General features: G+C 50.5%; 1 protein-coding gene across 9 annotated transcripts in view; it reads left to right on the top strand.

Moving 5' to 3' along the window:
* The window catches only part of AGAP1 (ArfGAP with GTPase domain, ankyrin repeat and PH domain 1), a 568266-nt gene that overhangs the window by 265342 nt on the left and 275389 nt on the right, over nt 1–27535 (top strand). For all 9 annotated transcript variants that reach the window (XM_070463558.1, XM_070463559.1, XM_020905503.2 and 6 more), the window contains 3 exons: nt 14307–14434; nt 16014–16169; nt 26051–26143. In XM_070463558.1, coding sequence (XP_070319659.1) covers nt 14307–14434; nt 16014–16169; nt 26051–26143 — 377 coding nt within the window. The remainder of the gene's footprint in view (nt 1–14306; nt 14435–16013; nt 16170–26050; nt 26144–27535) is intronic.

Here is a 27535-nt window from a genome sequence, read left to right on the forward strand (position 1 = left end):
ATTCAGCCTTGTAGCTGTGTGCGGCAGATCAGGGTAGAGTTTTCTTCCTTCCGAGCTGGCGAGGTTACGCAGGAGAAGTCCTTTTCCCATAGGTCTGGGAGGCCAGCAGTGTTCCAACCCTTGCTGAGGTCTCCTTTCCTGTCGGGACGACCAGCTCCCACCCCTGGAATCTCTGGTGATGCTCGGAATCCACAGCCAGCAGCAGCCGCCTGCTCCTGGCTTCTGTGAGTCTGAGAAGACTGCTCATCTTCTTCTTCCTCAGGCATGAGCCGCTAGGCACCCCCGTGCCCTTTGCTGCAGCTTCTAGGGGGACACACACACACACACACACGCACTCACGCATGCGCGCACGCACACACACCCACACACATACTTCCTTTTCATCAGGACCTGCCCTCATTTGGTGGTGATTGTCGCTGATTTTTCAGGCAGGACACTTTGATACATTCTGTGCTCCTGTAATCATTGCGGTCATGCTTTCCTGATTTTTCCTGCCTTTTTAAATTTTTAATTTTTTAAGTGGAAGTATAGTTGATTTATGGCTCAGCAGTAGAGAATCCACCTGCCATTGCAGTAGACATGGGAGTCGTGGGTTCCATCCCTGGGTCGGGAAGATCCCCTGGAGGAGGAAATGCAACCCACTCCAGTATTCTTGCCCGGGCAGGCCCGTGGACAGAGGGGCCTGGCGGACTGCGGTCCCTGAGGTTGCAGATTTGGATAGGACGAGCAGCTGAGCCCGCACGCACATAGCTGATTTACAACATTGTGTTAGTTTCAGGCATACAGATAGCAATTCAGTGTGTGTATAGTCTTCAGATTCTCTTCCCTTACAGATTATTACAAAACTTCATCAGTAGAGCTCCCTGTGCTATACAGTAGTTCCTTGTGGATTATTTATTTTATAAATAGTTATGTGTATCTGTTAATCCCAGACTCCTAATTTATTTTCCTCCCCAGCCCCTTGTTCCCCTAAATTGTCCCTGCTCTTGATGATTCCTCCGTGTCTGTGTAGTACATTCCTGATCCGTCAGCATTTCCCTCTTGGGAACTATCCCCGCTTTGTCACAAGCACACGCCTCTTTTCAGGGCACTGTTACCCCCCAGCGGCGGATCCGTGTCTGACACATAGGAAGCAGGCAGGCGCTCCATCTGAAACGGCGAGCTGGAGGAGAGAGGTTGGCAGGAACTCGGCCGAGACTGGCGAGCCCTTCTTCCGGGGAGACCTTCATGAACTTGGTCACGGAGGCCGTGTGACCGTCTCTTCCGAAGGGCGCCCTCACGGCAGGGCCGTCCACTTCTTCAGCGGGGCGACCGGCGCACATCTCCCCATCCGGCAGGTGGCCTGCCACGTCTCGCTGCTCCAAGATGCGATGAGAGAGCAGATCGGGAGCGAGGCAGGCCAGAGAGCAGAGGGAAGTCGCCGCCTCCGACTCGTGGAAGGGAAAAGCCGGCTCCCGGGCAGAGCCGTGGCAGGGCCGAGTGTGTCCCTGGGACCGCACGGGTCGCCGGCGTGGACGCTGCACCGGGTGGGCCTGGCAGGCGTCGTCCCGGCCGCCTCTGTGCCTGGGGCGTGGCGGGGGGCAGGGGCGAGCCCCGTGTTCCTGCCAAGTCACCCTCAGCACTGTGGTGCCCGTTTCCTTTTGACCCCCTGGAAACTGGAGTGGCTTGTGTGTCTGCTGGCTGCCTCAGACTCAGCAGGAGCCTAAGTCCGTCCCCAGGAGGGGCCCTGGGTCTCCAGGTGTCCTCCAGGCGTCAGATTTGTGCCAGATGCGGGGTGGGCTTGGGTCCTTTCTACACCTGGACGGGGGAATCCGGAGTCCGCACAGTGACGGAGGGGTGACGTGGTGAAGGACTTGGAGGAGGGCGCTGGGGGTCAGCGGCTGGAGAAGGACCTTGTGTCCTTCGGAGCCTGGAATCCCAGCTCACGGTCCCGAGGGAGGGAGGGTGGGCCGAGGGGCTGGAGGACTCGGTATCGGCAGAGGACGTCAGCATGTCCCGAACTGACCGTCTGCTGGGCATCCTGACGGCACACGGGGCCGCTGGAGGCAGTGCTGCAAAGCTGGGGGGAGTCCAGGCGGGGCTGTGTGGCATGCCTTCCTTCTTTCTAGCGGAGAAATGCTGATTCCAGCCCCGGGCAGACTGGCCGCGGGCAAAACCAGCTGCAGGACGTTTGGCAGCATGGTGTTGGGGTGTGATGAAACATTTTCTATAGAGAAGTGAGTGTTTGTAGTCCTCCTGGTGTGGACACGGGGACCCTGTGTCCTTCGGAGCCTAGAATCCCAGCAGGCAGTCAGCGTCCTGGTGCCCGCTGCCCCCCAGACCAGCACCTGGGTCCCAAAGCCTGCTGTTGGCAGCTCCACTCTGGGGCTTGGCTTTAAGGGACAGTGTGCTCTGAAGAAACGCAAAAAAGTGGGATGTGGTTTCCAAAAGGATGACTTGATGTCCCCTTGTCACAAATAATAACTTTACATCAGACTTGGATACACGTATAAAACACACTTCTTAGACCATATTTATTTCAGTTGGAGTTTCTGAAAATGTTATGTTCTTTCATGATCTCTGTGAGGACGGGAAATCCAGCTGCAGGGAACAGAGTAGAAATTTCCCCTCGTTGTGAAATTGTGAAATTAATGTCAGGAGCCATGACTTTGCTCCGTCCTGAAGGTAACTGTTTATTACAGTCGGCATTTAAATCCCCCGATTAATAGGAGCAATTAAACAATAGCTTCATTTCCAGCAAATTAACAACCCTAATAGGTAATTGCGACATAAATGAAGATAAATTTGTTTTAATACAATGAGATAAAAAGAATACAGACAAGAACAGAATCTCAGATTAAGAATTCAGACTTCATTACTTCATGGGAAACTTGAGAGCTTCACCAGAAGAAATTAAAGCAAGTTTGACTTTTTTTTTTTTTTTTTACTACAGCATGTCTTCGTCTAAACGATTGTTTGTTTTTTTTTTTTAAAGAAAGTATCTGGTCTAAAAGGGTTTTTAATAAAGTGTAATAGCAATGACATATTTTGTGCTGAGATCCACAGGGTAAGTCATCAAAGGAGGTCCACCACCAAACTCTTTCTCTTGAAGACTAGCTTGGAGCGCAGGGGCTCTTGGCAGAGCTTCTTATTAGGTTTTCACTGACAGGGAACCAAAAAGAAAATGCATAGGAGAGCATTTTTTTGTTTGTTTCCCATACACCCCTGTATTCATTTTATGATCTGTTTAGTCACAGGAAACATTTCCTTCCTTAATAATACTTGTTATAATTAGAAAACTATTCTGATGCTTTATAGTTTGTTCTGTTGAAACATGGATGTGATCAGACCAGGCTTGCTTTTAGAGTGATAATGTATCTGTTGGAGGAGGAAATGGCAGCCCACTCCAGTGTTCTGGCCTGGAGAAGCCCATGGACAGAGGAGCCGGGCGGGCTATGGTCCACAGGGTGGCAGAGTCAGACGCAACTGTGATTGAGCACACACGCCACGCGTCACTACGAAGGATGGCTTGGAAGGGGTCAGGCTGGCTTCAGACAGCGGTTGGGGGGTCTTCAAGTAGTGGCACAAAAGCTGAAAGCTCTGCTAGAACAAGGATGATGACTTTCTCCTGGTGGGTCGCTGTGCCGACAGGAAGATCTGACGCACAGCCAAGAACAAGAGCGCTGGTCTCCCTAAGGAAGATCGGCAAGCTCAGATTTAGGAACTAAACCTTAGAAGAGGTTAAATGTCCAAACCTGCTCTGAAAGTTTTTAAACTCTGGGGGTTTAGCTAACGTTACATCCCTGAGCTCATATCCCCTTAGAAGAACACCTTTAGGTCACTTTGCGTCATCAAATAATGTGTAATCAGCCTAGAATTCCACCCTCGTTGAAAATATTAATCTTTGTTAAGGGTAAATCGGCTGCTCTGGTGGATCAGTGGTAAGGGACCCACCTGACAGTGCAGGAGATGCAGACTCAGTCCCTGGGTTGGGAAGATCCCCTGGAGAAGGAAATGGCAACCCACTCCAGTATTCTTGCCTGGGAAATCCCATGGACAGAGCAGCCTGGCGGGCTACAGTCCATGGGGTCCCAAAGAGTCAGACAGGACCGAACGACTATGCACCAAGGGTAGATATCAAAACAGAATGTCTCAGAGCCGGGATCCTGAGTGGAGACTGTGGCAGCTCGGTCACAGCCCCCTCCCCTACCCCCCCCTCTTGTCCACACACAGCCCCACACGCCTCCTGTCTCCACTGTCCAGGTGGAGGTCACCCGCATCTTCTAAACCACATGGACCAGGTGTCCCTTCGAAGCATGGCCCTGGTCACTTGCCCACGAATAGTTTCGGTGGCTCCTGTGGTCTGAAGGATACAGTCTGCACTCGTCACTCTTCTTTGCTTACGGGATTCTTACCCCTGTGTTTCCATCTCCCATTCTAAGCTGCTTCTCCACCTCCCACCTCTTGACGTCCTCACTGTGTCCCCTCTGGTGAGCAATCTCTTCGTTTCTTGACCCAGTTGGGGAGTGCTGGTTGAAGGTCAGGTACACGTTGACCTTGGAAAGTAAATGGAGCATCCTCTCTAGAGTTTCCAGAGGCATCCAGAGGCCCATGAGACGGGGCCATCGTCTTAGGAGGTGAGCTGACTGTATTTTCCAGCTGGCAGCAAGTATAGTAGGATTTCCAGAGGAGTGTGGGCCAGGCAAGGCTGTGGGTCCCTGTGGTTCACTAGTTGTCACCAAGCATCACAGAGCCTAAGAAGCCTTCAAGATAGCTCCTTCTGCACTCCCCACATCCCTCTCTCTTTTTCCTTGTGCTAGTTTTTCTGGCATAGCTTCCTCTATACTCAAAACTTAGATAAGATGAAAACACATCTAGGGGATGGGGATAGGATTACCAACAACACAGAATACCCCCCTTTAATGTTCATTAACTTTGAGAGTTGAGAAAAATTTCACTTCAAACTTTTTTTTAATTCCTAAGTCACAAATTCAGAACTACACAGATAATTTGGTAATTAATTTCTACTTAATTAACAGGATCATTTAATGATCCCTCAAACTGTAATTTAAAACTGAGTGGAGACATTAGGGGACCTTTTATTTGTTACTGGAAAATTTACAACCCCTGGTGGTTTTCATTATTTGTTGAGGATTTGCCTGGTAAGCCCTCCAAGGTTCTAACAGAAGAGCCTTTCAATGCAAAGGCAGTGTTACCTCTGGGTGGTAGCACCAAAGATAGAAATAAGACAATGGCATGAACTACCACCATGAAATTAAAAGACACTTGCTCCTTGGAAGGAAAGCTATGACAAACCTAGACAGCATATTAAAAAGCAGAGACATCACTTTGCTGACAAAGGTCCATCTAGTCAAAGCTGTGGTTTTTCCAGTGTTTATGTACGGGTGTGAGAGTTGTTCCATGAAGGAGGCTGAGCACTGAAGAATGAATCTGCCACGGGTGCACATATGTCCCCCCATCAGGAGACTAGTGGATAAGGAAATTGTGGTACATATACACAGTGGAATATTACTCAGCTATAGAAAAGGAATGCATTTGAGTCAGTTCTAATGAGGTGCATGAAACTGGAGCCTGTTATACAGAGTGAAGTAAATCAGAAAGAGAAACACCAGTTCTGTATATTAGCACATATATGGAATTTAGACAGGTGGTAATGAAGATCCTAGATGCAAAGCAGCCAAAGGGCTGCATCCCTGTTTTCTTGTTTCTGCCCAACGAGTCCATCACTGTGGCAGCAGGTTTGGATTTGCTGTTTGCTGTCTGCACTCACTCAGCATTCCTCATGCTTTGTCTGCTCACGTATCCTGTGACGTCTCTTCTGAGTTTATTTTGGTCGTGAGTTCATGATCAGTGGTCTTTGTCTCAGGGAACTCGCTGAGGCCTGGGTTGAGAGCGCCTCTTCCAGAGGTATTTGTACTCACTTCAGTCTGACTCTTGCATGAAGGTCCACTTCAAACTAACTACTGTGGTTCAAACTAACTTCTGGACCACAAAAGTGAGACAAAATCAGCCCCCAAACTCACAGAAGTCTGGCCTGTTATTATGAAGTCTGGGGAGTATTTTCTCTCCCTGTAAGCAGGACCAAAGAATTGATGCTTTTTTGAACTGTGATGCTAGAGAAGACTCTTGAGAGTCCCTTGGACAGTAAGGAGATCAAACCAGTCCATCCTAAAGAAAATCAACCTCGATATTCATTGGAAGGACTGATGCTGAAGCTTCGAATACTTTGGCCACCTGATGCAAAGAGCTGACTCACTGGAAAAGGCCCTGATGCTGGGAAAGACTGAGGGCAGGAGGAGAAGGGGAAGGCAGAGGATGAGATGGTTGGATGGCATCACCGACTCAAGGGACAAGAGTCTGAGCAAACTCTGAGGAATAGTGAAGGACAGGGAGGCCTGGTGTGCTGCAGTCCATGGGGTCGCAGAGAGTCAGACATGACAGTTACTGAAAAACAACAGCAATGAACCCCCAACCTCAAATTGTGCCTTTGAAATATTTTTGCGGAGTAAAAATTAGAATCTCACACTAGTTGATTTTTTTTTAAATTTTTTTAATTGAGGGATAATCTCACGCTAGTTGGTTTTTATAAGTGTGCCTGTTACAAACATTGAAACAGTCCTATAATAGACCTATAATTCATACTTCGAGTCCCACCTAACGTTGTTCACTCAGAGCTCTCACCCTTCCTGGTCTCGGCAGCCTGCATCCAGCTTTTCCCGGGAGCCGAAGACCACCCCGTTGCTCAGGCTTGGCCTGGTTCACACTCAGTCTCCAGTTGGCGATGGTGGCTCCGGGATGTCGGTCAGCCGTGCCTGCTTCCGCAGTGCTGTGCTGAGCCGCGGCCCCTGGCTTCTCCGGGCCCGGACTCGCCCGCTCCCCAGTGCAGCCTGAGAACGTGGGGCCACGCTGCTCCTACAACAGTGTTCACACAGCAGACGCTGACGTTGCTCATGGGGTCGTGGTGCGGGACATCCGAGAGCAGGTCCTTACACACCTGCTTGATGAGTTAAGTCTCCTGTATGCTCGGGGAACTGGGGAAAGGCGGGTGAGAGGGTTGCCAGTCCTCGGCCTGATGGAGAAGCCCCTGCTCCCCTGGGGCCGGGACAGGGAGCCGGTGGGGTTGTAGGATCTCGGTAAATAAAGAGTGAAGAACGGAAGGGGCAAGAGGGACTGCCCAGCCCAGTGTTTGAGCGGTTCTCGGTGGTCCTGTCTCTGCTAGAACCTTGGAGCTCTGGTTATGAGGAGCCGAGGACATTGCTCCTGGCTTGGGGCTCCGAGAGATGAGAGACCAGGTCACACACCCCGTCGCCTGCCTTCCATTCCTTCTCTGGGCCCTTGGGTGGCGCTTCCAACATTCCTGTTAATTGACTGATTCCGGTAAATCGTTCAGAGGAGAGAAGATATCTTGCGGATTACATTTGCTAACACTCACTGGACTATGCCAAAAATGTCGTCATGGCTAATGAAATTTTAAAAAGCTTAAGTGCTTAACTGTGGTGTTGGAGAAGACTCTTGAGAGTCTCTTGGACTGCAAGGAGATCCAACCAGTCCATCCTAAAGGAGATCAGTCCTGAGTGTTCATTGGAAGGACTGATGTTGAAGCTGAAACTCTAATACTTTGGCCACCTGATGCGAAGAACTGACTCATTTGAAAAGACCCTGATGCTGGGAATGATTGAAGGCAGGAGAAGGGGATGACAGAGGGTGAGATGGTTGGATGGCATCATCGACTCCACGGACATGAGTTTGGGTAAACTCCGGGAGTTGGTGTTGGACAGGGAGGCCTGGCATGCTGCAGTCCATGTGGTTGCAAAGAGTCAGACACAACTGAACAACTGAACTGAATTCGGTGCTTAATTATGGATGTTGCAGACATCAGGTGGTACCATGCAAAGGGAGTGTTAGAGACACCGCTGTCCAGGGGCCTCGTCCCGTAAGTAGAGAGCTGGAGGCCAGGACCTGGTGTGAGTGATCGCGTGTTGGGCTGGGGAGGAGCAGTTCCTGGCACCAGGGATTCAGGGCTGAGAAGCAGAATTGCAGCCTTCAGCACGGCCCTGACGTGCGTGCTGTGTGTGTGTGTGTGTGTGTGTGTGTGTAAACATGCAGTGATGCTCAGTCGAGGCCTGGGGAACCTCATGGTTAGAGAGGACAGCTCACCTAGGAGAGGTGATGCTCGCGGTACAGATTCTGAGAAGGATCTGACCTGAGGTCTGGGCCGTGGTGGCAGCTTGTGTAGTGGGATTCAGAGAGTGCTATGTGTCGTGGGAGGTGTGGTGGGCTGTCTCTGGCGTGGCAGTGGGCAGGGAGCCCAGGGGGCCGGCACTCGACCAGAGGGTGGTTGCATAGAGTTGGGATTGCCTCCTGTCCCTGCTGGGGTTCTGATCCAATTAAGAGATAAGATCCCAGAGGGTCAGATGATTCCTTGTTACGGGTATCGCTGTACTGAGCAATAACGCTCGTCTGGGTTTTCTTCTGTGGAAACCAGAACCAGACTGCCTTGGTTCCAGGCAGCGGGGGAGCCCACGCCTTGCCTCCAAGCTCCGGGCACATGGCTCCCGATTGCAGGGGTGGAGAAGGGACAGCCTGTGCCAAGCTGGCGGCCACTTCAGTCACTTAAGTAGGTCAGGCCTTCATAGGAGGGCTTGGGAAGAGGTCAGAAGAGTTGGGGCCGTGGGTCCCTGGCTCCGTGGGAAGTAATAACGGGAGTGGAGAACCCACCCCTCCTACACGTGGAAGAGACCTGTTTTGCTGAGAACTTTCAGCTGACGACGGTGTGGTGACGTTTCAGTCTCAGGACTGTTAGTAGAACCAGGTTGGGGAGAGCTGCCCTCACAAGGCTGCCTGCAGCGTGTTCTGCAGGCGGCAGTGATGCTGGAGATGGCAGTGATGGGGGGATGACCTCAGAGGCTGCTTCAGGAGCCGACCACGGGCTGATGGAGTTAGGATCCAAGCAGTGGTCGTGAAGATGAATTTACGAGAAATTCCGGTGGAAGAATCCATCTCTTCCAGCTCCTCTGTCCCTGCCCTGGTGTCGAAGGGGATGGTACAGTTAGAGCTGGGAGACGGCGTGAGACCCAGGCTGGGCCACGTGGATGTCAAGGTGCATTCAGCAGGGTGTGGAGTCAGTCGTTGGATCCACGTCCCAGAAGTGGGAAGGACGCGGAGCAAGGCTGCATGGATTTGGGAGCCCCTGGCCGGAAGGGGAAATGGCTGAAGCAGGAAGCCTCAGCACCCAATGTCCGTCGAAGGAGGCCGAGAAAGAGGTTCTGCCAGAGAGGAGCCCTGGAGAGTTGGTGTCAGGGGAGGAGGAACTGACAGTGGTGCCCAGGGCTGCCCAGACGTCGAGCAGGAGGTGACCGGGCCTCCAGCTGGTCACCAGCAGCCTTGGAAATGGCAGGTCTCAACCGAGGACACAGAGGCGGAAGCCGGGTGCGGCGGTCAGCACGACCGGGGAGGGTCGTCAGAGAGAGTCTCTGCGCGCACGGGGTGGAAGCCGGGTTGCGGCGGTCAGCACGACCGGGGAGGGTCGTCAGAGAGAGTCTCTGCGCGCACGGGGCGGAAGCCGGGTGCGGCGGTCAGCACGACCGGGGAGGGTCGTCAGAGAGAGCCTCTGTGCACACGGGGCGGAAGCCGGGTTGCGGCGGTCAGCACGACCGGGGAGGGTCGTCAGAGAGAGTCTCTGCGGGCACGGGGCGGAAGCCGGGTGCGGCGGTCAGCACGACCGGGGAGGGTCGTCAGAGAGAGTCTCTGCGGGCACGGGGCGGAAGCCGGGTGCGGCGGTCAGCACGACCGGGGAGGGTCGTCAGAGAGAGTCTCTGCGCGCACGGGGCGGAAGGGTGCACAGGCCCGTCCTGGGCGCGCCAGGGTCTGGCGGGGCGGAGTTGTGAGCACTCCCGGAGGCAGATGGACTGCGTCTGAACCCCTGCTGTGCCGAGGGCTCCGCTTGCCTCGTTTTCCTCATCTGCAAAATGGGACTGTGAGGATTAAACGGGTTAGTAGACGGGATGCTCTTTACCGCTGACCCAGTGGTAAAGAGTCCTCCTGCCGATGCAGGAGACCTGGGTTCGATCCTTGGGTCAGGAGGATCCCCTGGAGAAAGGAAATGGCAACCCACTGCAGTATTCTTGCCTGGAGAATCCCAGGGACAGAGGGGCCTGGCGGGCCACAGTCCACGGGGCTGCAAAGAGTCAGAGACAGGGACTAAACAGCAGCAGACAGGATGCTCGACCTGCTGGCCCATTGTGCAGATGTCAGGGTCAAAGGTGGCGGGGGAGCAGGATGCCCCCCAGATCCTGGTGAGAGGTGGACCTGACTCCCTTGAGGGGACCAGACTCATTCTTTCTGCTCCTCCTTCAGTGCGAATGATTTGAGAACCAGGAGAAACAGAAATTGGGCATTAGGCCAGGTTTTAATGAGGTCTTATTTGGGAGCTATCTGAGAGTCTTATTTTTACACACTAATTAAAGGGTGTCATTTATCATCTCTCCAATAGAAAATTCAAAATCTGTGGAGAAGGTAAATGTATAACTCGCTTTTTCTGGTTGCTTCAGTTCTTGAATCAACTTCTTTTTAATTGAAGAAGGGAAATATATTTATGAAAGTATACTCAAGGGCACAGCTGAAAAATAGAGATCTCAAAGTCATCATGCCGGTAGAGAAGGGGCCACTGCCATCCCCCAGGAGCCACTCAGGCCTTTTCCAGGCCCTGGAAGTTGCTTCCCTATATTTGAAGTTTCTACAGTGAGATTATGGATAAAGTTAAAGGGTATTTATCACCCAAATAAAACTTCAAAATTGTGGAGGGAGTGACACTTGCTTATTCACTCATTTGTTTATATTTGACCATGTTTAATATTTTTTTCCGTTTGGATTTTATTAAGCTAAAACTGACACACCATGTAAGATGCACAGTGCAGTGATTCAACTTGCATCATGAAATGATATCACAGTAAGTTTAGTGAACATCCACCGTCTCATATAGATAAAAAACAAAGGAAAGCATATCTTCCTTTGATGAGAGCTCCTAGAATTTACTCTCTTAATAGCTTTCATCTGTAACAGGAGCAGTGTTAATTATGGTTCTCATGTTGTACCTTAGTCCCTAGGAAGTGACTTAAGGCAGCACCAAGTACTATTGAAATACCAGGTTAATGAAACTGGTTAGCGTCTGGCGACGTGCTGCCGTTCACGCAGTCGCAGAGAGTCAGACACGACTCAGCGACTGAACACCACCACCACCTGGGAAACGAGCAAACGTTTTCCGGGTCTGCCCCCGACAGCGTTTCGGACTTGGGCTGAGCTCCTGTGGCCGCTTTATACAAGCGCATGCCACCCAAACGGGTAACATCACAGCTTGATGATAAAGGCTCCAGAGCCTCTTAAGCGAGCTCGAGTGTTGTGTTTCTGTTTTATTCATTCATCTCATGTATTTGTATAAAATGTGTAACATTCACCTGTGGAGTGATTAAATGAAGACAAAATCTCTGATCATAAAGATCGCCCAGCCAGTGTAATCTGGGGGGTAAGTAAGATTCATGTTTTAAGCCGACTGACCTTAAATGTTCTGGATGTCAAGTGCAGTTGAAAACTATAGTTACAGGAGAACAGATACCAGGAGCAGCTGACGACTGTCGTTGCAGGAGAACTGAGCCTCCCTGCTCTGGGACCCCATTTCCCTTGAGCTGTCACTGGGGTCGGGGGGGTCTCATCCACGCGTGTGGCCCGGCCTAGCTCTGTGCCCACCGTGGGCAGGAGGCTTTTCACTGTGGAAAAGAAGGTGGCTCAGCCTTACAAACCAGTCACTGTGTCTTCCCTTCCTTCTTGAGTCAGATACTTCCATTGTCCCCCTGTGAAGAGTCCCCCACTTTTATGGGTTACCCTGTATTTCTGAAGCAGTCTATGTATTTTAGCACAAAATATTTGGAACTCATTTCCTCACTTCCATTTGTGGGTAGACATAAAAATAATGGTGAAATAAAACAAATAGGCTTAAAAGTTCTAGTTAGGCTTAAAAGAATGCTATGAGTTATTAGAGGCTGTGACTTCATATTTTGTTATAAATGTGGCAAAGCAGTAATTCCATGGACAGAAGAACCTTAGTACTTCATGTGTCGTTGATGCTTTTCGCGGCCCTTTCGGTCCCCTTGTAGGAGTCTTAATGGGTAAAGGTTCTCTCTGCCCATGGACTTACTCTTTCTAGCCTCCCTGTGGGGAGGAGAGAAAGTTCTTTTCCATTTGGAGTGTCATAAAATGAGGATTTTAATAATGTATTTGACTTGTTTTGGAAAGTTTCTCAACTCCCCCTTAGAGTATAAAACACTTACCAAGATTGTCTATAGAAAAAAAGAAAAGTGAAGTCGCTCAGTCGTGTCCGACTCTTTGCCACCCCATGGACTGTAGCCTACCAGGCTCCTCTGTCCATGGGATTTTCCAGGCAAGAATACTGGAGTGGGTTGCCATTTCTTTCTCCAGGGGATCTTCCCAACCCAGGGATCGAACCCGGGTCTCCCGCACTGTAGGCAGATGCTTTACCATCTGAGCCACCAGGGAAGTCAAGAATGTCTATAGAGTTGTCCAAATAGTTTTGTCCTGTTTAATTCTGATGTTTATGCTTTTTCTGTGAGATTTAAGATGAAATCCTATATGGTCATCCATCTGAATAGTAGCTCTGAGGTCAGGAGGAGAATAAAAATGCATTAGAGTTGATCATCAAAAAAGTTCTTTATTTTTGTTTTTTAATGGAAGTAAATTGGCTGTCACCCTGACGATCGTGATTGTAAGTTATTTAACTTTTGGTCTTGGAATTTCAGCTCACCTATACAACACATGTTTTGCAGGTGTTGGAATCTGTTCCTGGGTTTTAGTTTCGAGTTCACATAATGATTTTTGAAATATTCTAATGTGCATCTTCAAAGACCCCAGATCAATACGCCAATGGCTTTGAAATGACAGAGTGTTGCGATATTCCTCTGTAATTTAAACATGATTAGCTGATGAAGGTTATGATCAATACACTATGGAAAGATAAATTAATTGATATCATCCTTTCAGGATGATAAGAGGCCTATTGGAGGTGGGATGTAACTAATGAGGCTGCTGTTTCATCTCTGTGAGCCATTTTTTATATATTGCATTTTCACTTAATCATATTTATACTATCATTCATTTACATGAAAGCCATAAGCTGTGGACAAATCAGCTCCTTATTAACTCTGTATTCATTTGGACAAGAAATGATCCGCGGCCACTGTGCGTGCTCCTTCTGTGTCATAACCCACTGCTGGGGACAGTGTGTGTTCCTTTGCATGGATGTCTTTAAAAATAGCCACTCCCTGGGCAAAGACAAGGATTGAATATTATTGAACTTAATTACAGCTTGTCCCCAAAGACACACATCTATTCAAATAAAAGCTGTGGTTATTCTCCTGGAGTGACACCTATTGGTGTAGGAAGAGTTTTCTAATCCTTGACTTCCTTTCCAATTAAATCCAGTATGCTTTATCAGCCAGCCTATTTGCCAGGAGAAGTTATGACTGGTGGAATTTAGATTTGTATTGATTAAGATAAACTCTCAATGTGTATAGCCGTATATTTAAATTTTAAAAAAGTCTTTTGAGATAATTACATGTCCTTGAATATAATTCTATGCAGTTGCTTGTAGAGTTGAGAGTAATTCTTTAGGCTATGTGGAAAAAAAGAATAGATGAATAAAATAGATTTTTTTATTTCCAAAAGGATTTGGTTTAAATTCCCTTGTCTTATTTAGGATGATTTTTGCTGCAAGTAATTGGGGGAAAAAAATCATTAGAATGATTTAAACAAGATAGACCTGTATTTTTTGTGGTTTACCCATGAAGCTTCTGAGACAGTCCGCACAGGGTTGTCAAACCAGAGACTCAGTTCCTAGAAGGGGCTCATGTCCCACCAAGTGTGGCTTCCACCCCCCAAGGTCACTGCCAGGGCTACAGCCAACATATGTGCCTTTTAGGCAGCCAGAAGGAAAACGCCATGAGGGAGAAATGGGCCAAGGCATCTCTCTTGAGGGTGCTTCTGGGATGCTGCCACATGACCCTCCTGCCGACATCCTATTGGCCAGAACGTGCTCGAGTGGCCACGTTTAGCTGGGGGGGGCAGGGGGATGGACCAGGGGAAGCCCAGGGAATGTCCTGTGCCCCACTGAAAGTCAGAAATTCTGTTACCGTGGAGCAAGGGGACGGTGGATGACTGAGATGGTCCTGGGCCCCCGCCACGTGCCCTGGGTTTGGAGAACAGCCTCACAGAGACCTCCTCTGTCTCCTTGCCCGCAGTTGCCCAGAAGATTGTCGCCACGAGGAAGAAGCAGCAGCTGTCCATAGGTCCCTGCAAGTCCCTCCCTAACTCACCCAGCCACTCGTCGGTCTGCTCCGCCCAGGTGTCCGCCGTGCACATCAGCCAGGTACGTCGGTCCCCCGAGAGGCTGGGCGGGAAGGCAGGCGCAAGCCCAGGAGGACATGCCTGCCAAAGAGGGTGCTCAGCCAGCTCCAAAGGATTTCTCTTTCAACATGCAAATAACAGCGTGTCCATAACTGATGTAACATCTTCGGAAGCTGCTGTGGCCCAGTGTTTTTATGGGAATCAGTCTTTAATGCTCCTGTCTCCATGCTGTCTCTGCTGTTGATTTAAATGACCCCGAGTTGGTCCTCGTTCTCATCTGCTTGTAGGCTGAGCAGCTGTGGTTAAATCTCATTGGCTCATCCCCCAATATGCTTCAATATGGTAGCAGTTCTGGGTTAGAGTCCCCTTTTCCCTTATGCTCTGTGGAAACTAGGAACTTTTTTTTAAAGTCTTTATTGACTGTTACAATAGTGCTTCCCCTGTTTTACATTTTGTGGGGTCTTTTTGGCCATGTGTGTGACATGTTGGAATTTAGCTTCTTAAAGAAGGATCGAACCTGCACCCCTGCACTGGAAGGTGAAGTCTTAACCTCTGGACCTCCAGAGAAGTCCCACTAGTGTCTTTCTATTGCAACATTTTACTGTTTATTTGGAAGCAAATAATAAAAGTCACTTTGAAGAACCTAACCAAAATCCCAGAGGGGAACTGTTGGCTTATTTTTGCCTGCTCTCCTCTCTTCGGTTCACATTTCTCAGACAGGTGTTATGTTGACACTTTTTAAACAGATTTAGTGAGAAGGTTAGGCATCCTGTGTTTGGTTGCTTGAGGAGAAGGGAAATGCGTTTACAGTGGGGCCCTGCAAAGGTACCGTGAAGGTACTGTCGAGGCTGTTAGCGTCCCCACCACTGGCATCTGTAACTCTCCCTGAATCTTGAAATGTCTTCCAGATGCATCCATGTGTCCAAGAGGCCATTTTCTTTTTTTAAAACTTATTTTTTTTAATATAATTGATTTACAGTGTTGCGTTAGTTTCTGCTGTGTAGCAGAGTGTCATTTATACATGTATTAATACACATGTCCCTTCTCTCTCCGATTCTTTTTCCATATCGGCCCTGACAGAGCATTGAGTAGAATTCCTTGTGCTCTGCAGGTCCTTATTAGTCATCTTTTTTATATGTAGTGGTGTGTATATGTCAATCACAGTCCCCCAATTTATCCTGCTAAGAGGTCATTTTCAAAATGTGGATTCTGGTCCTCTGGGGCACAATTGTGCTCTTTCTGCCTCTAATCTAGTGCAGTGAAGGGACCACGGAAGCCACTTAGTTCAGCCAGTCCCTTCCTCTTTCAGAGGAAATAGAAAATAATTACATTTTCACTCTCAGGAAAAATTAAACGAAAAGAGACTTTCCTGCCTTTAGTCCCTTTTCTTAACTGAAATGACGCTGAGCAGATCGCTCTCTTCTAGAAGGAAACCAAGCGTCCTTCATGCTGATTCCACCAGCCAGTGGGAGAGGCCGGCCCACCCGTCGGCTGCACCCGCTGTGTGCGATTTGTCTGCCCGTGGGTTACGGTCCATGCAGGCGGTGAGTGAGGCTCCCAGAGCGTGTCCCTAACACAGCCTTGGCCTCTGACCGTTGCAGACGAGTAACGGGGGCGGGAGCCTGAGCGACTATTCCTCCTCCGTGCCGTCCACGCCGAGCACCAGCCAGAAGGAGCTCCGCATCGACGTGCCGCCTGCGGCCAACACGCCCACGCCTGTCCGCAAGCAGTCCAAGCGCCGGTCCAACCTCTTCACTGTGAGTGTCCCCCAGGGCTCAGAGTGTGGGTCCCGAGACGGTCACTGAGTGGTCCTCTGGCCGCTGGGTGGTCAGGGACGGGTGTAGTGTCCGATCCCAATGAACAGGAAGGGCAGTGAGTTCGTGGACTCTGAGAATGTTGCAGGATGCCGAGATGCAGGTGCTGAGCAAGCTGGGACTTGCTCAGTTGCAGGGAGTCCTGATGGGTCAGAAATGAAGAGCCAGAGGTTTGGATAAAGGTGTTCCTGGTCCTGCTACTCCCTTGGTCTCCAGCTAACGACTTGTCCTGTTAGATACATGCAGGTGACAGACTCTGCCAGGATTCCCCACACGTGCGCATCCAACCTTCGAGATGAGATGTGTAAACCCTATAGATAGACAAACGCCCTGCTCCTTAGGCTGGAGTGCTGAGGACTTCCTCGGAGTCTGTAGAAGCTCACGGACATGAACCTGTCCACTTGGACTTTTCTTCAGAACCGATTGCAGAGCACTGGTGTACATCAGCTCTCGGGGCTCAGGTTTTTGAGCTCAGAATCTGTGCAGGGGACCCAGGCGTGTGTAGTTTTTTAAAAGCTCCCTGAGCAGTTGGGATGTCCCCTTAACAACAAGAGGACACAAAAGCGCGGCCACCCTGTCCTTTCCCTTGCACACAGCAGACATTGCCAATCAATGGTGGAGAAGGTTTTGCAGTTGAGCCCAGAACTCCAGACACAGCACCCCAGGCAGAGCTACTGCCATGTGGCTGGAGTCATTTGACTTGAGAACACTTTCCGTCCTAGGACTGGGTCTGTGCATTATAAGTACAGGCTTTCAAACCAGGGGTTCTCATCCAGGTGCTTTTGATGTGCCAGAAATTCGGCAGTTTCTGGAGAAGGTCTGCGTTGCCTCAGCTGGGGGGTGGGGCTGGGCATGGTCCTGCGGGGCTCTAGTGTGGGTACCAGCCATGGAGGCGTTCCACATCCCACAGCGCACAGGCCAGCCTCACAACGAGGATGTCTCCAGCGTCCCAGTGCCTTGTCTTAGAAAGGGAAATTTGACTTCTCTTAGAAAGTTGCTCAACTCTAGCGTCCAGCATCAGGGTGCCCTGTTTCCAGCCGTATGATTTCTCCTCTTGGTTGGTCCCTGGTTTGGGAAGATTCCCATGGACAGAGGAGCCTGGCGGGCTACCATCCGTGGGGTCTTGAAGAGTCGGACATGACTGAGTGAGTGACTGACACTTTTTCTTGATTGATTATTACTGACTTCGGTGCAAAGAAGTTCAGTATTTCCTGGCTCGAGCTAAAGGAGGCTTCTACAGGGGTGGCCACGAGTCTGTTATCTGATCCACTGCCCTGATTTGGAGATGGCAGGGTTTTTTTTGTTTGTTTGTTTGGCACAGCACATGGGATCTTAGTTCCCCGGCCAGGGATCGAACCCACTCCCCCTGTATTGAAAGTAGAGAATCGTAATTACTGGACTGCTACAGAAGTCCCTGGAGATGGCGTTCTCCACAGTGAAGGAGGGTGCCAGGTACAGCAGATTCTCTGGCCCTCTCCCACCATGTCCACGGCAGTTGTCCAATCAGATGGTCTTTATTGCCAAGGTCTGTTGGCAACAGCGCACACTCCCTGCTCACAACTATTCCCTTCCTCGGGTCCTTGCCCCGTGCCGTGTGAGCTCTGGCAGGCGCTGCTGTTGGAGGGCCAGAGGATCAGACAGGCTCAGCCTCTGACCTCTGCTGCCTGGGGCTGTGACCTTGGGCAAGGAACTCAACCTCTCTGAACTGGAAACAGCAGTAGTTGCAGTGAGGTTGCTGGAAAGATTCCCTGTAGGGACGAAGAGTCCTTTCATTTTTATCTCACCATCCCGCTGTTACAGAGTAACTTATATTAGTGCATTAGCAGAAGTAGCAGTTAATCGGGAGGGAGGTGCTTAGGTGTGTGCAAAATACAGGTACATACCTGATATCCTTAAAGACGTCCACTACAAGATGCTGTACTGTGGAATTTCTTCAGCACACTGAGACTAGCAGTAGTCACCTAAACAGCACTGGTGGCTTATCCATCCGCCTGGCACACGTGTGCACACCCAGGTGGGGGCTTCCAGGTGAGGCAGAGTCACCTCGGAGAACAGGCTGTGGATCAACCCAGGGCTCCATGGACCTGAGGAGGAGCCCGCAGAGAGGGCGGGTGGGCCGTGAGCGGGACACTCAGCGTAGCGGGGAGGGGGGGCCCTGGAACGTGGACCAGAGCATCTTCTGTGTGTTTGCCGCTTCTTCTAGGGCATGGCGGGAGGAAGGGACACCCAGGCTCGTGACAGCTTCTCAGGGTCACCTTTCTTGGTCATTGGCTTTGGTCCGTCTTCAAGGCAAGAGGAGAGAAGCTGGGAAGTCTCTCTGAAATGGGGCTGCTCAGGCACGTGCCATCCCACACCTATATGGGCACCTCTGGGGTCTGAAGGTGCTGGAGAGTAGTGTCCTGGGTACCTGCCAAAGGAGACATGTTTAAGGCAGGAAGAAGCAGATGAACAGCAACTCGGGTGATAAGCCTGCCCTTCCCCGCTGCTGTCTGCACGGCCGGATTTGTTTTCCATCAGGCGTGGGTGTTTTCACAGTCAGCCCAGGTTCAAGAGGAGGTCGACTGGGATGAGGGTTCTGCCTGCCCAGAGGAGAGCAGAGCGATGGGACCCCCGCCTCCGCACAGTTAGAGCCGTGCACACGTGTATACACCGAGTCCAGGCACCCAGACCGCGGCCAGCTGTCCAGGCCGGGTGGGGGAGTGCCAGAACCAGGGCAGCCCCGTCCTTGTGGTGACTGGAAATTCCCATGGATCATGTCATAATTAATGCAGCTGGTGGTGGATGCGAGGGCCTGCCTGTGAACCAGGGCAGGATCGAGGCTTGATCTCTACGTGTTGGAAAGTGGTCTGAGAGTAAATCCTTTCAGAAGCTGAATCCATTGCACTGTTGTTACTATTGGGAACATGACCCTGAACCGGGGTCATGAAGAAGCTACCTTCACAGCGGTTTTGCATCATGGCATTGAAAGAAAAGACTGGAAACCTCTATCTTCATCACTGCCAGTTTTGACACTGAACAAAGCGACGGCGCTGATGGTGATGGTGACGGGTGGGTGTTGCATGCTGAAGATCTCAGAAGTGATAACTCCACTAGATGTCAGTGTCACCCAGGGAATGACAAGAGGCAAATTGATCTTGAAATCATGGCCAATTAAGAAACTAGATTCTCCTTGTTACCGGTTTGCTCCTATTCTTAAATATGTAAAATGTCATAACCTCCTCATCCCTGGCAATTGTTAGTAATCACTGACTTCAATTAGTGAAAAGCATATTTATTGAAAAATGTGTACTAGGAGGATGGAAGTGCCCTACATCAACCAATCTTAGTGAATAAAAACCCACTCAGGCTGGGACGGTAATGCCCAGATGAAGGAGCTTTGGCTTCCTCATTTATGAAGATCCTCCTAAAGAGGCCAGTGTTAATTAAGTAGTACACAGACCAGTCTGCAAACACCGTACTTATAAATTTTATAAAGTGACTGCAGTGTGCCGCCCTGGGCTAACGTTCTTCAGGCCCAGATGTTTCTGTTTGTATATACACACATGCAAAAATAAGCAAAAGTCTGAGCAAAAAATAAATCAAACACACACCTTTTACAAAAGACTACAAACTTGCAGATCTCTCTCATAGTAGCAAGTTTTGTGTTCTGTAGGCAGTAGGAACCATCAGTCACTAATAAAAAAGCTGAATTGATATCATATCTTGCTTATTTCTTTGAAAAAAAATTATTTTGAAAAAAGAAATATTTAAAGGCTATATCCATCGAATTCCCGGTCCTGTAATATATACTCTTAGGATGAGTAGTTTTATAGCCATGATTTATTAACATGTGGTTCAAATGTTTTATTAGGATGTATTTTCAAACATATAGGAATTTAAAAACACATGCATATACTCACCCTGCAGCTCATAGACTGCGAGCATTTTTCTGCCACTGCTGCTGCTACTACTTCTAGAAATAAGCCCGTCATAGATAAAGAGTGCAGAATATCCATCCCCCCTCCCCACCGCCCCCCCCATCAGGGGATTGGCATTCCTTTGGATGCAGTGTCTGTTATCTGTGTCCACATCTTAAACTCACTCCTCTACGTGTCCACAAATTGTCTGGTGCCTTGCTCTGCCTGCCTTCAAGCTTTATGATCCCGATGTCACTTACGTGGTTATTTCTCAAAGCTTGCCATATAATGCCGACACCTCAGAACAGAGTCAAGTGTACCCAGCAACCAAAGATTGTGAAAAGCCATTGCCCAGCTCACAGAGACTCTGTAAAAAAATAAGGCAGTAGAATTGGTAGTGTAAATAGAGCTGTTTGAATGGTATTTTGTCTTCTGTAGGGAAGGGAGCGTGGATCCCATGACAGTGTGTTCCTGCAGTCTTGGACTTCCTCACCGGTTGGAGAGGGGAAGGCGGGTCTCTGTGTGATAGTGAGGGTGCTTGGCTGTGATGCCCCTTGTTCTCGGGAGCAGGCCGCTGGTGGCGTGCCCGTCACAGCTTCCTTTATCACCTGAGGGGCAGCTGAACGTGTCTCTGACGAAGGAGATGGTAATTAGGTTTATCCTAGCCTTTCTTTCTGCTGCGTTCACTGTTTGCAGAGGCTCTGCGGTCACTCCTCCGGCTCCCCGTGACTTTCTCTGATGGGTGTGATACCCTCCTGTTAGGGTTCTGGCTGTGTGTCAGGTGGGTGCCTTGCACACTCACTCCTGACCCCCCGGCAGCGGTACCCAGGGCAGCTTTGGATCTGATGCTTTCAAGGAGCCATTTGAGTGGCGTTGTGAGGCTGTGCTGTGGGTGATGCAGTCTCAGGGCTGGCAGAAATATCAGGAGACCTTACTGGGAATCTATACGTGCTGTGGTGTCTTATGTCCAACGGGTTTGTTTTAGTTTAGCTGTTGGATTTCCGGTTTATGATATATATCACAGACTGCTGTGCTGAAAGTCACTATAGGATGGAGAGACAGTAAATCCTTTTGCCTAACAAATTACCACCACTCTGTCCATGAAGTTTTAGTTTTACAGTTCTCTCCACCCAAGTGTGAGAGTCACTGGGAATTTCTGTTGCATTTTGGTGGGGAAGTTTTCCCTCAGTTTCCACCTCATTCATCTCAGGATATGCAACCAGACGTGGAGTTTAATTCCTGATCCTCCTTCCTGTGGAATCTGGAATTCTCTGACAACGGAATGGTTCTGGAGACAGATGTGCTGCCTTGAGGAAGATGTTAATTTTTTTAATGTTTGTTTTGTTAATTATTCTGGTTAATAGAGAATAATGAAGATGGATTTCCAGATTTAGAAATCCAGAATTCTTAAAATTCCAAAAGTACCATTAGTGGTCTCTGTTGATTTGAAACAATTTTATATGTCATCGCTGTGAGATTTAAATCTCATTTACAAATAGTAACCTCAAATTCCAGCTTTCTCATGAACTGAGACATAGGGAAAACAGAACTTCTATAAGAGCTGTTATACAGCTCTAACACAAGTTATTAAATAAACAGTTAATTAATTAAAGAGAAAAGTGAGCCCCTAACTCTTTAACTAAAGTTCATGACAAGGAATTGATAAACCTCTTATTTATTTCCTGCTGAGCCCAAAGGTTAAACATCATGTTTTATGTTCTCCCGCAACTTTCTGTTTGTTGCTTGTTCCGTTTCCTGGTACATCACTGCAAGCTTCTAGCATTCTAAAGAAACATAGGTGCACAGTGCCTGGCACTTAGTAGGTGCTCAGTAAATAATGTCAGCTTCTGAGCATCATCAAAGCAGCCTGTCTTCTGTGGAGCCTGTGGGCTCATCACAGTCCCTGATCCAGGTTTACGTCGTGGGAACTTTTCTCCTTATACCCCATGACATCACTGCCTTTAATATTTAAAATATATATATATATATCTCAGCAGCTCCATCTCACACCCTTTAAAACTGGATTTCATTAGCTTCTCATTGCCGCACTGGACACCGCAAAGTCTGCTCCTTTCATATATCATCTCAGATTTGAAAAGCACATGAAAATGTTTCTCCATTTTCAATATTGCGTGAGTAATGTTCCCATTGAAAAGTAATGGAGTGGAGTTGTCACTTGTCAGCACAGTTATTAAGGAGGACGAGTCTCAGATCTTTCTCTCATAATAAAATAAATCTGTCAGAAAATCATTGTGCTCACAGTTTCTCATGCCACCAAGCGATGGAGACTTAGCTGTGGTTGCTCCTTCAGTGTCCCCAAGTCACTGTGTCCTGGGGTGGCTTCCCTGGGGCCCCCGTTGACACCCTCCTTGCTAGCCGCCCTCCTCCTGGGTGAGCACGCACGTCATTGCCAAGAAAACTGTCAGGAACTCGGCAAACAAAGCCACTCATTTTCCCCCAAAGTACTGATATTTTACCCCCAAAGATATCTTCAACTTTATTTCCCCTTGGTTATTTTCTTTGGTATCTTATCACCAGTTTAACTTTGAATTTGCTCTTTTCTAACTATCCAGAAGCAATAAAAAGGAACATTAATGGCAGCTCAATATGAATTAGGAGTATCCCGTTGAATTGCACAGCTGAGACGTTAATAGAATTTTTAAGATCCTTCAGATGTTAATTAAATATATACATTTATGTCACAGGTTTCCCAAACAAGCAGCGAGGAGTCCTTTTCTCCTCGGCTGGATTTAACTGCAGCTTCGGAATGTGTTTTCCTGTTGGGCGTTACTTTCCTGTATGGTCCATTGGTTTCTCGTAATTGAATTTTGAACTTCTTTACAAAAGAATTAAAAGATGATTTTGCAGTGGAAAAGTGGGAAGGAAAGTTTAGAAAATTCCCTTTAATGTGATGGCTTGGTGGTGATGGACGCCCAGCAGTCTGTTCCTGGGATATGTGTGCATGCACAGGGGTATGCACACAGCTTATCCATGTGGGTACACGCACCATTGGTACACATGGGTACACGCATAGCTCATACACGTGGGTACACGCACGGCTCGTACACGGGGGTACACGCACAGCTCACCCATGTGGGTACACGCACAGCTCGTACATGTGGGTGCACGCACAGCTCACCCATGTGGGCACACGCACAGCTGGCAAACGGGGGTACACGCACAGCTCACCCATGTGGGCACACGCACAGCTCATACACATGGGTATACGCACAGCTCACCCATGTGGGTACACGCACAGCTCGTACACGTGGGTGCACGCACAGCTCACCCATGTGGGCACACGCACAGCTGGCACACGGGGGTACATGCACAGTTCACCCATGTGGGCACACGCACAGCTCGTACACGTGGGTGCACGCACAGCTCACCCATGTGGGCACACACACAGCTGGCACACGGGGGTACACGCACAGTTCACCCATGTGGGCACACGCACAGCTCGTACACGTGGGTGCACGCACAGCTCACCCATGTGGGCACATGCACAGCTCACCCATGTGGGCACACGCACAGCTCGTACACGTGGGTGCACGCACAGCTCACCCATGTGGGCACACGCACAGCTGGCACACGGGGGTACACGCACAGCTCACCCATGTGGGTACACGCACAGCTCGTACACGTGGGTGCACGCACAGCTCACCCATGTGGGCACACGCACAGCTGGCACACGGGGGTACACGCACAGCTCACCCATGTGGGTACACGCACAGCTCGTACACATGGGTGCACGCACAGCTCACCCATGTGGGTACACGCACAGCTGGCACACGGGGGTACACGCACAGCTCACCCATGTGGGCACATGCACAGCTCGTACACATGGGTGCACGCACAGCTCACCCATGTGGGCACACGCACAGCTCGTACACGTGGGTGCACGCACAGCTCACCCATGTGGGCACACGCACAGCTGGCACACGGGGGTACATGCACAGTTCACCCATGTGGGCACACGCACAGCTCGTACACATGGGTATACGCACAGCTCACCCATGTGGGTACACGCACAGCTCGTACACGTGGGTGCACGCACAGCTCACCCATGTGGGCACACGCACAGCTGGCACACGGGGGTACATGCACAGTTCACCCATGTGGGCACACGCACAGCTCGTACACGTGGGTGCACGCACAGCTCACCCATGTGGGCACATGCACAGCTGGCACACGGGGGTACACGCACAGCTCACCCATGTGGGCACACGCACAGCTCGTACACATGGGTGCACGCACAGTTCACCCATGTGGGCACACGCACAGCTGGTACATGTGGGGGCACACACAGCTGGTACACGTGGGGGCACGCACAGCTCGTACACGGGGGTACACGCACAGCTCACCCATGTGGGTACACGCACAGCTGGCACACGGGGGTACACGCACAGCTCACCCATGTGGGCACACGCACAGCTCGTACACATGGGTATACGCACAGCTCACCCATGTGGGCACACGCACAGCTCGTACACGTGGGTGCACGCACAGCTCACCCATGTGGGCACACGCACAGCTGGCACACGGGGGTACATGCACAGTTCACCCATGTGGGCACACGCACAGCTCGTACACGTGGGTGCACGCACAGCTCACCCATGTGGGCACACACACAGCTGGCACACGGGGGTACACGCACAGTTCACCCATGTGGGCACACGCACAGCTCGTACACGTGGGTGCACGCACAGCTCACCCATGTGGGCACATGCACAGCTCACCCATGTGGGCACACGCACAGCTGGCACACGGGGGTACACACACAGCTCACCCATGTGGGTACACGCACAGCTCGTACACATGGGTGCACGCACAGTTCACCCATGTGGGCACACGCACAGCTGGTACATGTGGGGGCACACACAGCTGGTACACGTGGGGGCACGCACAGCTCGTACACGGGGGTACACGCACAGTTCACCCATGTGGGCACACGCACAGCTGGTACACGTGGGGGCACGCACAGCTTGTACACGGCGGTACACGCACAGTTCACCCATGTGGGCACACGCACAGCTGGTACATGTGGGGGCACGCACAGCTGGTACACGTGGGGGCACGCACAGCTCGTACACGGGGGTACACGCACAGCTCACCCATGTGGGCACACGCACAGCTGGCACACATGGGGGCACGCACAGCTGGTACACGGGGGTACACGCACAGCTCACCCATGTGGGCACACGCACAGCTGGCACACGTGGGTGCACACACAGTTCACCCATGTGGGCACACACACAGCTGGCACACACAGCTCGTACACGGGGGTACACGCACAGCTCACCCATGTGTGCATATGCACAGCTGGCACACGGGGGTACACGCACAGCTCACCCATGTGGGTACACGCACAGCTGGCACATGTGGGTACACGCACAGCTCACCCATGTGGGCACACGCACAGTTCACCCATGTGGGCACACGCACAGCTGGCACACGGGGTTACACGCACAGTTCACCCATGTGGGCACACGCACAGCTGGCACACGGGGGTGCACGCACAGCTCACCCATGTGGGCACACGCACAGCTGGCACACATGGGGGCACGCACAGCTGGTACACGCACAGTTCACCCATGTGGGCACACGCACAGCTGGCACACGTGGGTGCACACACAGTTCACCCATGTGGGCACACGCACAGCTGGCACATGGGGGTACACGCACAGTTCACCCATGTGGGCACACGCACAGCTGGCACACGGGGGTGCACGCACAGCTCACCCATGTGGGCACACGCACAGCTGGCACACGTGGGGGCACGCACAGCTGGTACACGGGGGTACATGCACAGCTCATGCAGGGCTTCTTCAGGTGTGTATTTCGCAGAAGCTGCGCAGGTGGGTTTCACCTCCGCAATCTGTGAACTGCAGCCCTTCCCCAAAGGCTAACTTTATTTTTGCTTTTCAGTCTCGGAAAGGGAGTGACCCAGACAAAGAGAAGAAAGGCCTGGAGAGTCGAGCGGACAGCATCGGGAGCGGTCGAGCCATCCCAATTAAACAGGTAACGCGGCTTCTTCCCCCCACCCCGCCCGGCCCTGTAGCCGGAGACACACCCTGGGTCTCTCCTCGCAGTGAGGCTGGCTCGCACGCCAAGGTTTGTTTGATGTGCTCCGCTGATGAATGTAGAAGTCACTCACTTGACATCAATTAGAAGAGGTTCCTGTGTGTATTAAAATAGGATCATTAGAATAAGAAGAGGGGAAATGTGACAACAGACCTAATGAAGTGCAGTCTGCCCGCCTGCATATGGAGTGCGTTTCGAGACTGCGCTGGCTTCAAAGGCTGCCTTTGTAACGCGGCTTTGATTGGGCCGCTGGCCGCCAGGCAACAGGGGTAAATCAGATCCCCGTACAAGAGCCCCTTGTGATCACAGGAATAGCCCGACGTGGCCCTAATTTGCTCTCGCAGACGGACATCTGAACACGGTTGCAGGCTGGTTTGTAACAACGAGGCAATTAGTTGTGATAATCATAGCTGGTGTGTCAGCTGTGCGCTCTTGTTTGTAATTTGCTAATGAAGGAATTGTAACTTTGATTAGGTTCAGTTTCATTTAGACCTTATTATATAAAGGAACATTTACAGCTGTAATGTGGGGCCTTAATTAAACTTCCTCATTACACAACAGGACTCGAACGCAGGCATTTGTTTTGGCCTATGTCGCTAGCCTGGAATCGGTTTTCATTAGCCCAGAAGCCGGGTACCAAATGACTTTATGTCTCAAGGAAAAGGGGAATTCACAAGACCTATTTGGCTGTGATAGTTCCCAGGGAAATGAAATGAAAGTGTTCAGCCTGGCAGCGTGGCTTCTGGAAATGCCGTCTTTCACTTTGCTGAAGAAGGCCGGTTGGTTTCGAGTGTTTTCTGCTTCAGGGGAAGAGGAGTCAGTGGACAGGATGACACCTCTGCCCCGCAGTTGTCGCTGGACACGAATCCTGCAGGAGCTCGTGTTGGCACTGGCCGCCCTTCAGGAGGGCTAGAATCTTTCCGCTTGAGACAGGTAGCCTGTGGCTTCACGTGGGGACCCGGCAGTTTCTGCCTGCAGGTGTGGGCGGGCCCCAGCATCACGGGTGAGACAGAGGCAGAAGTCCACAGGGTTTCACAAGGTGCCTCCAGAGACTGGGGAACTGATGTGTGGGCTGGCGTGGAGAACCCCTAAGAGCAATCTCCTTCCCTCCTCTTTGCTGTGCTCGCTTTTTTTTTAAATTGAAGTATAGTTGATTTACAATGCTGTGTTTAATTTCTGCTGTGCAGCAAAGTGACTTAGTTATACATATATATATATGTATATATATATGTCTGTATGTACACATACACACACATTCACATGTATTTATGGACTGTGTATTTATAGGGCTCCCCAGGTGGTGCTAGTGGTAAAGAACCCATCTGCCAA

The sequence above is a fragment of the Odocoileus virginianus genome, unplaced genomic scaffold, assembly GCF_023699985.2.
Source record: "Odocoileus virginianus isolate 20LAN1187 ecotype Illinois unplaced genomic scaffold, Ovbor_1.2 Unplaced_Contig_4, whole genome shotgun sequence".
NCBI classification, from domain to species: Eukaryota; Metazoa; Chordata; class Mammalia; order Artiodactyla; family Cervidae; genus Odocoileus; species Odocoileus virginianus.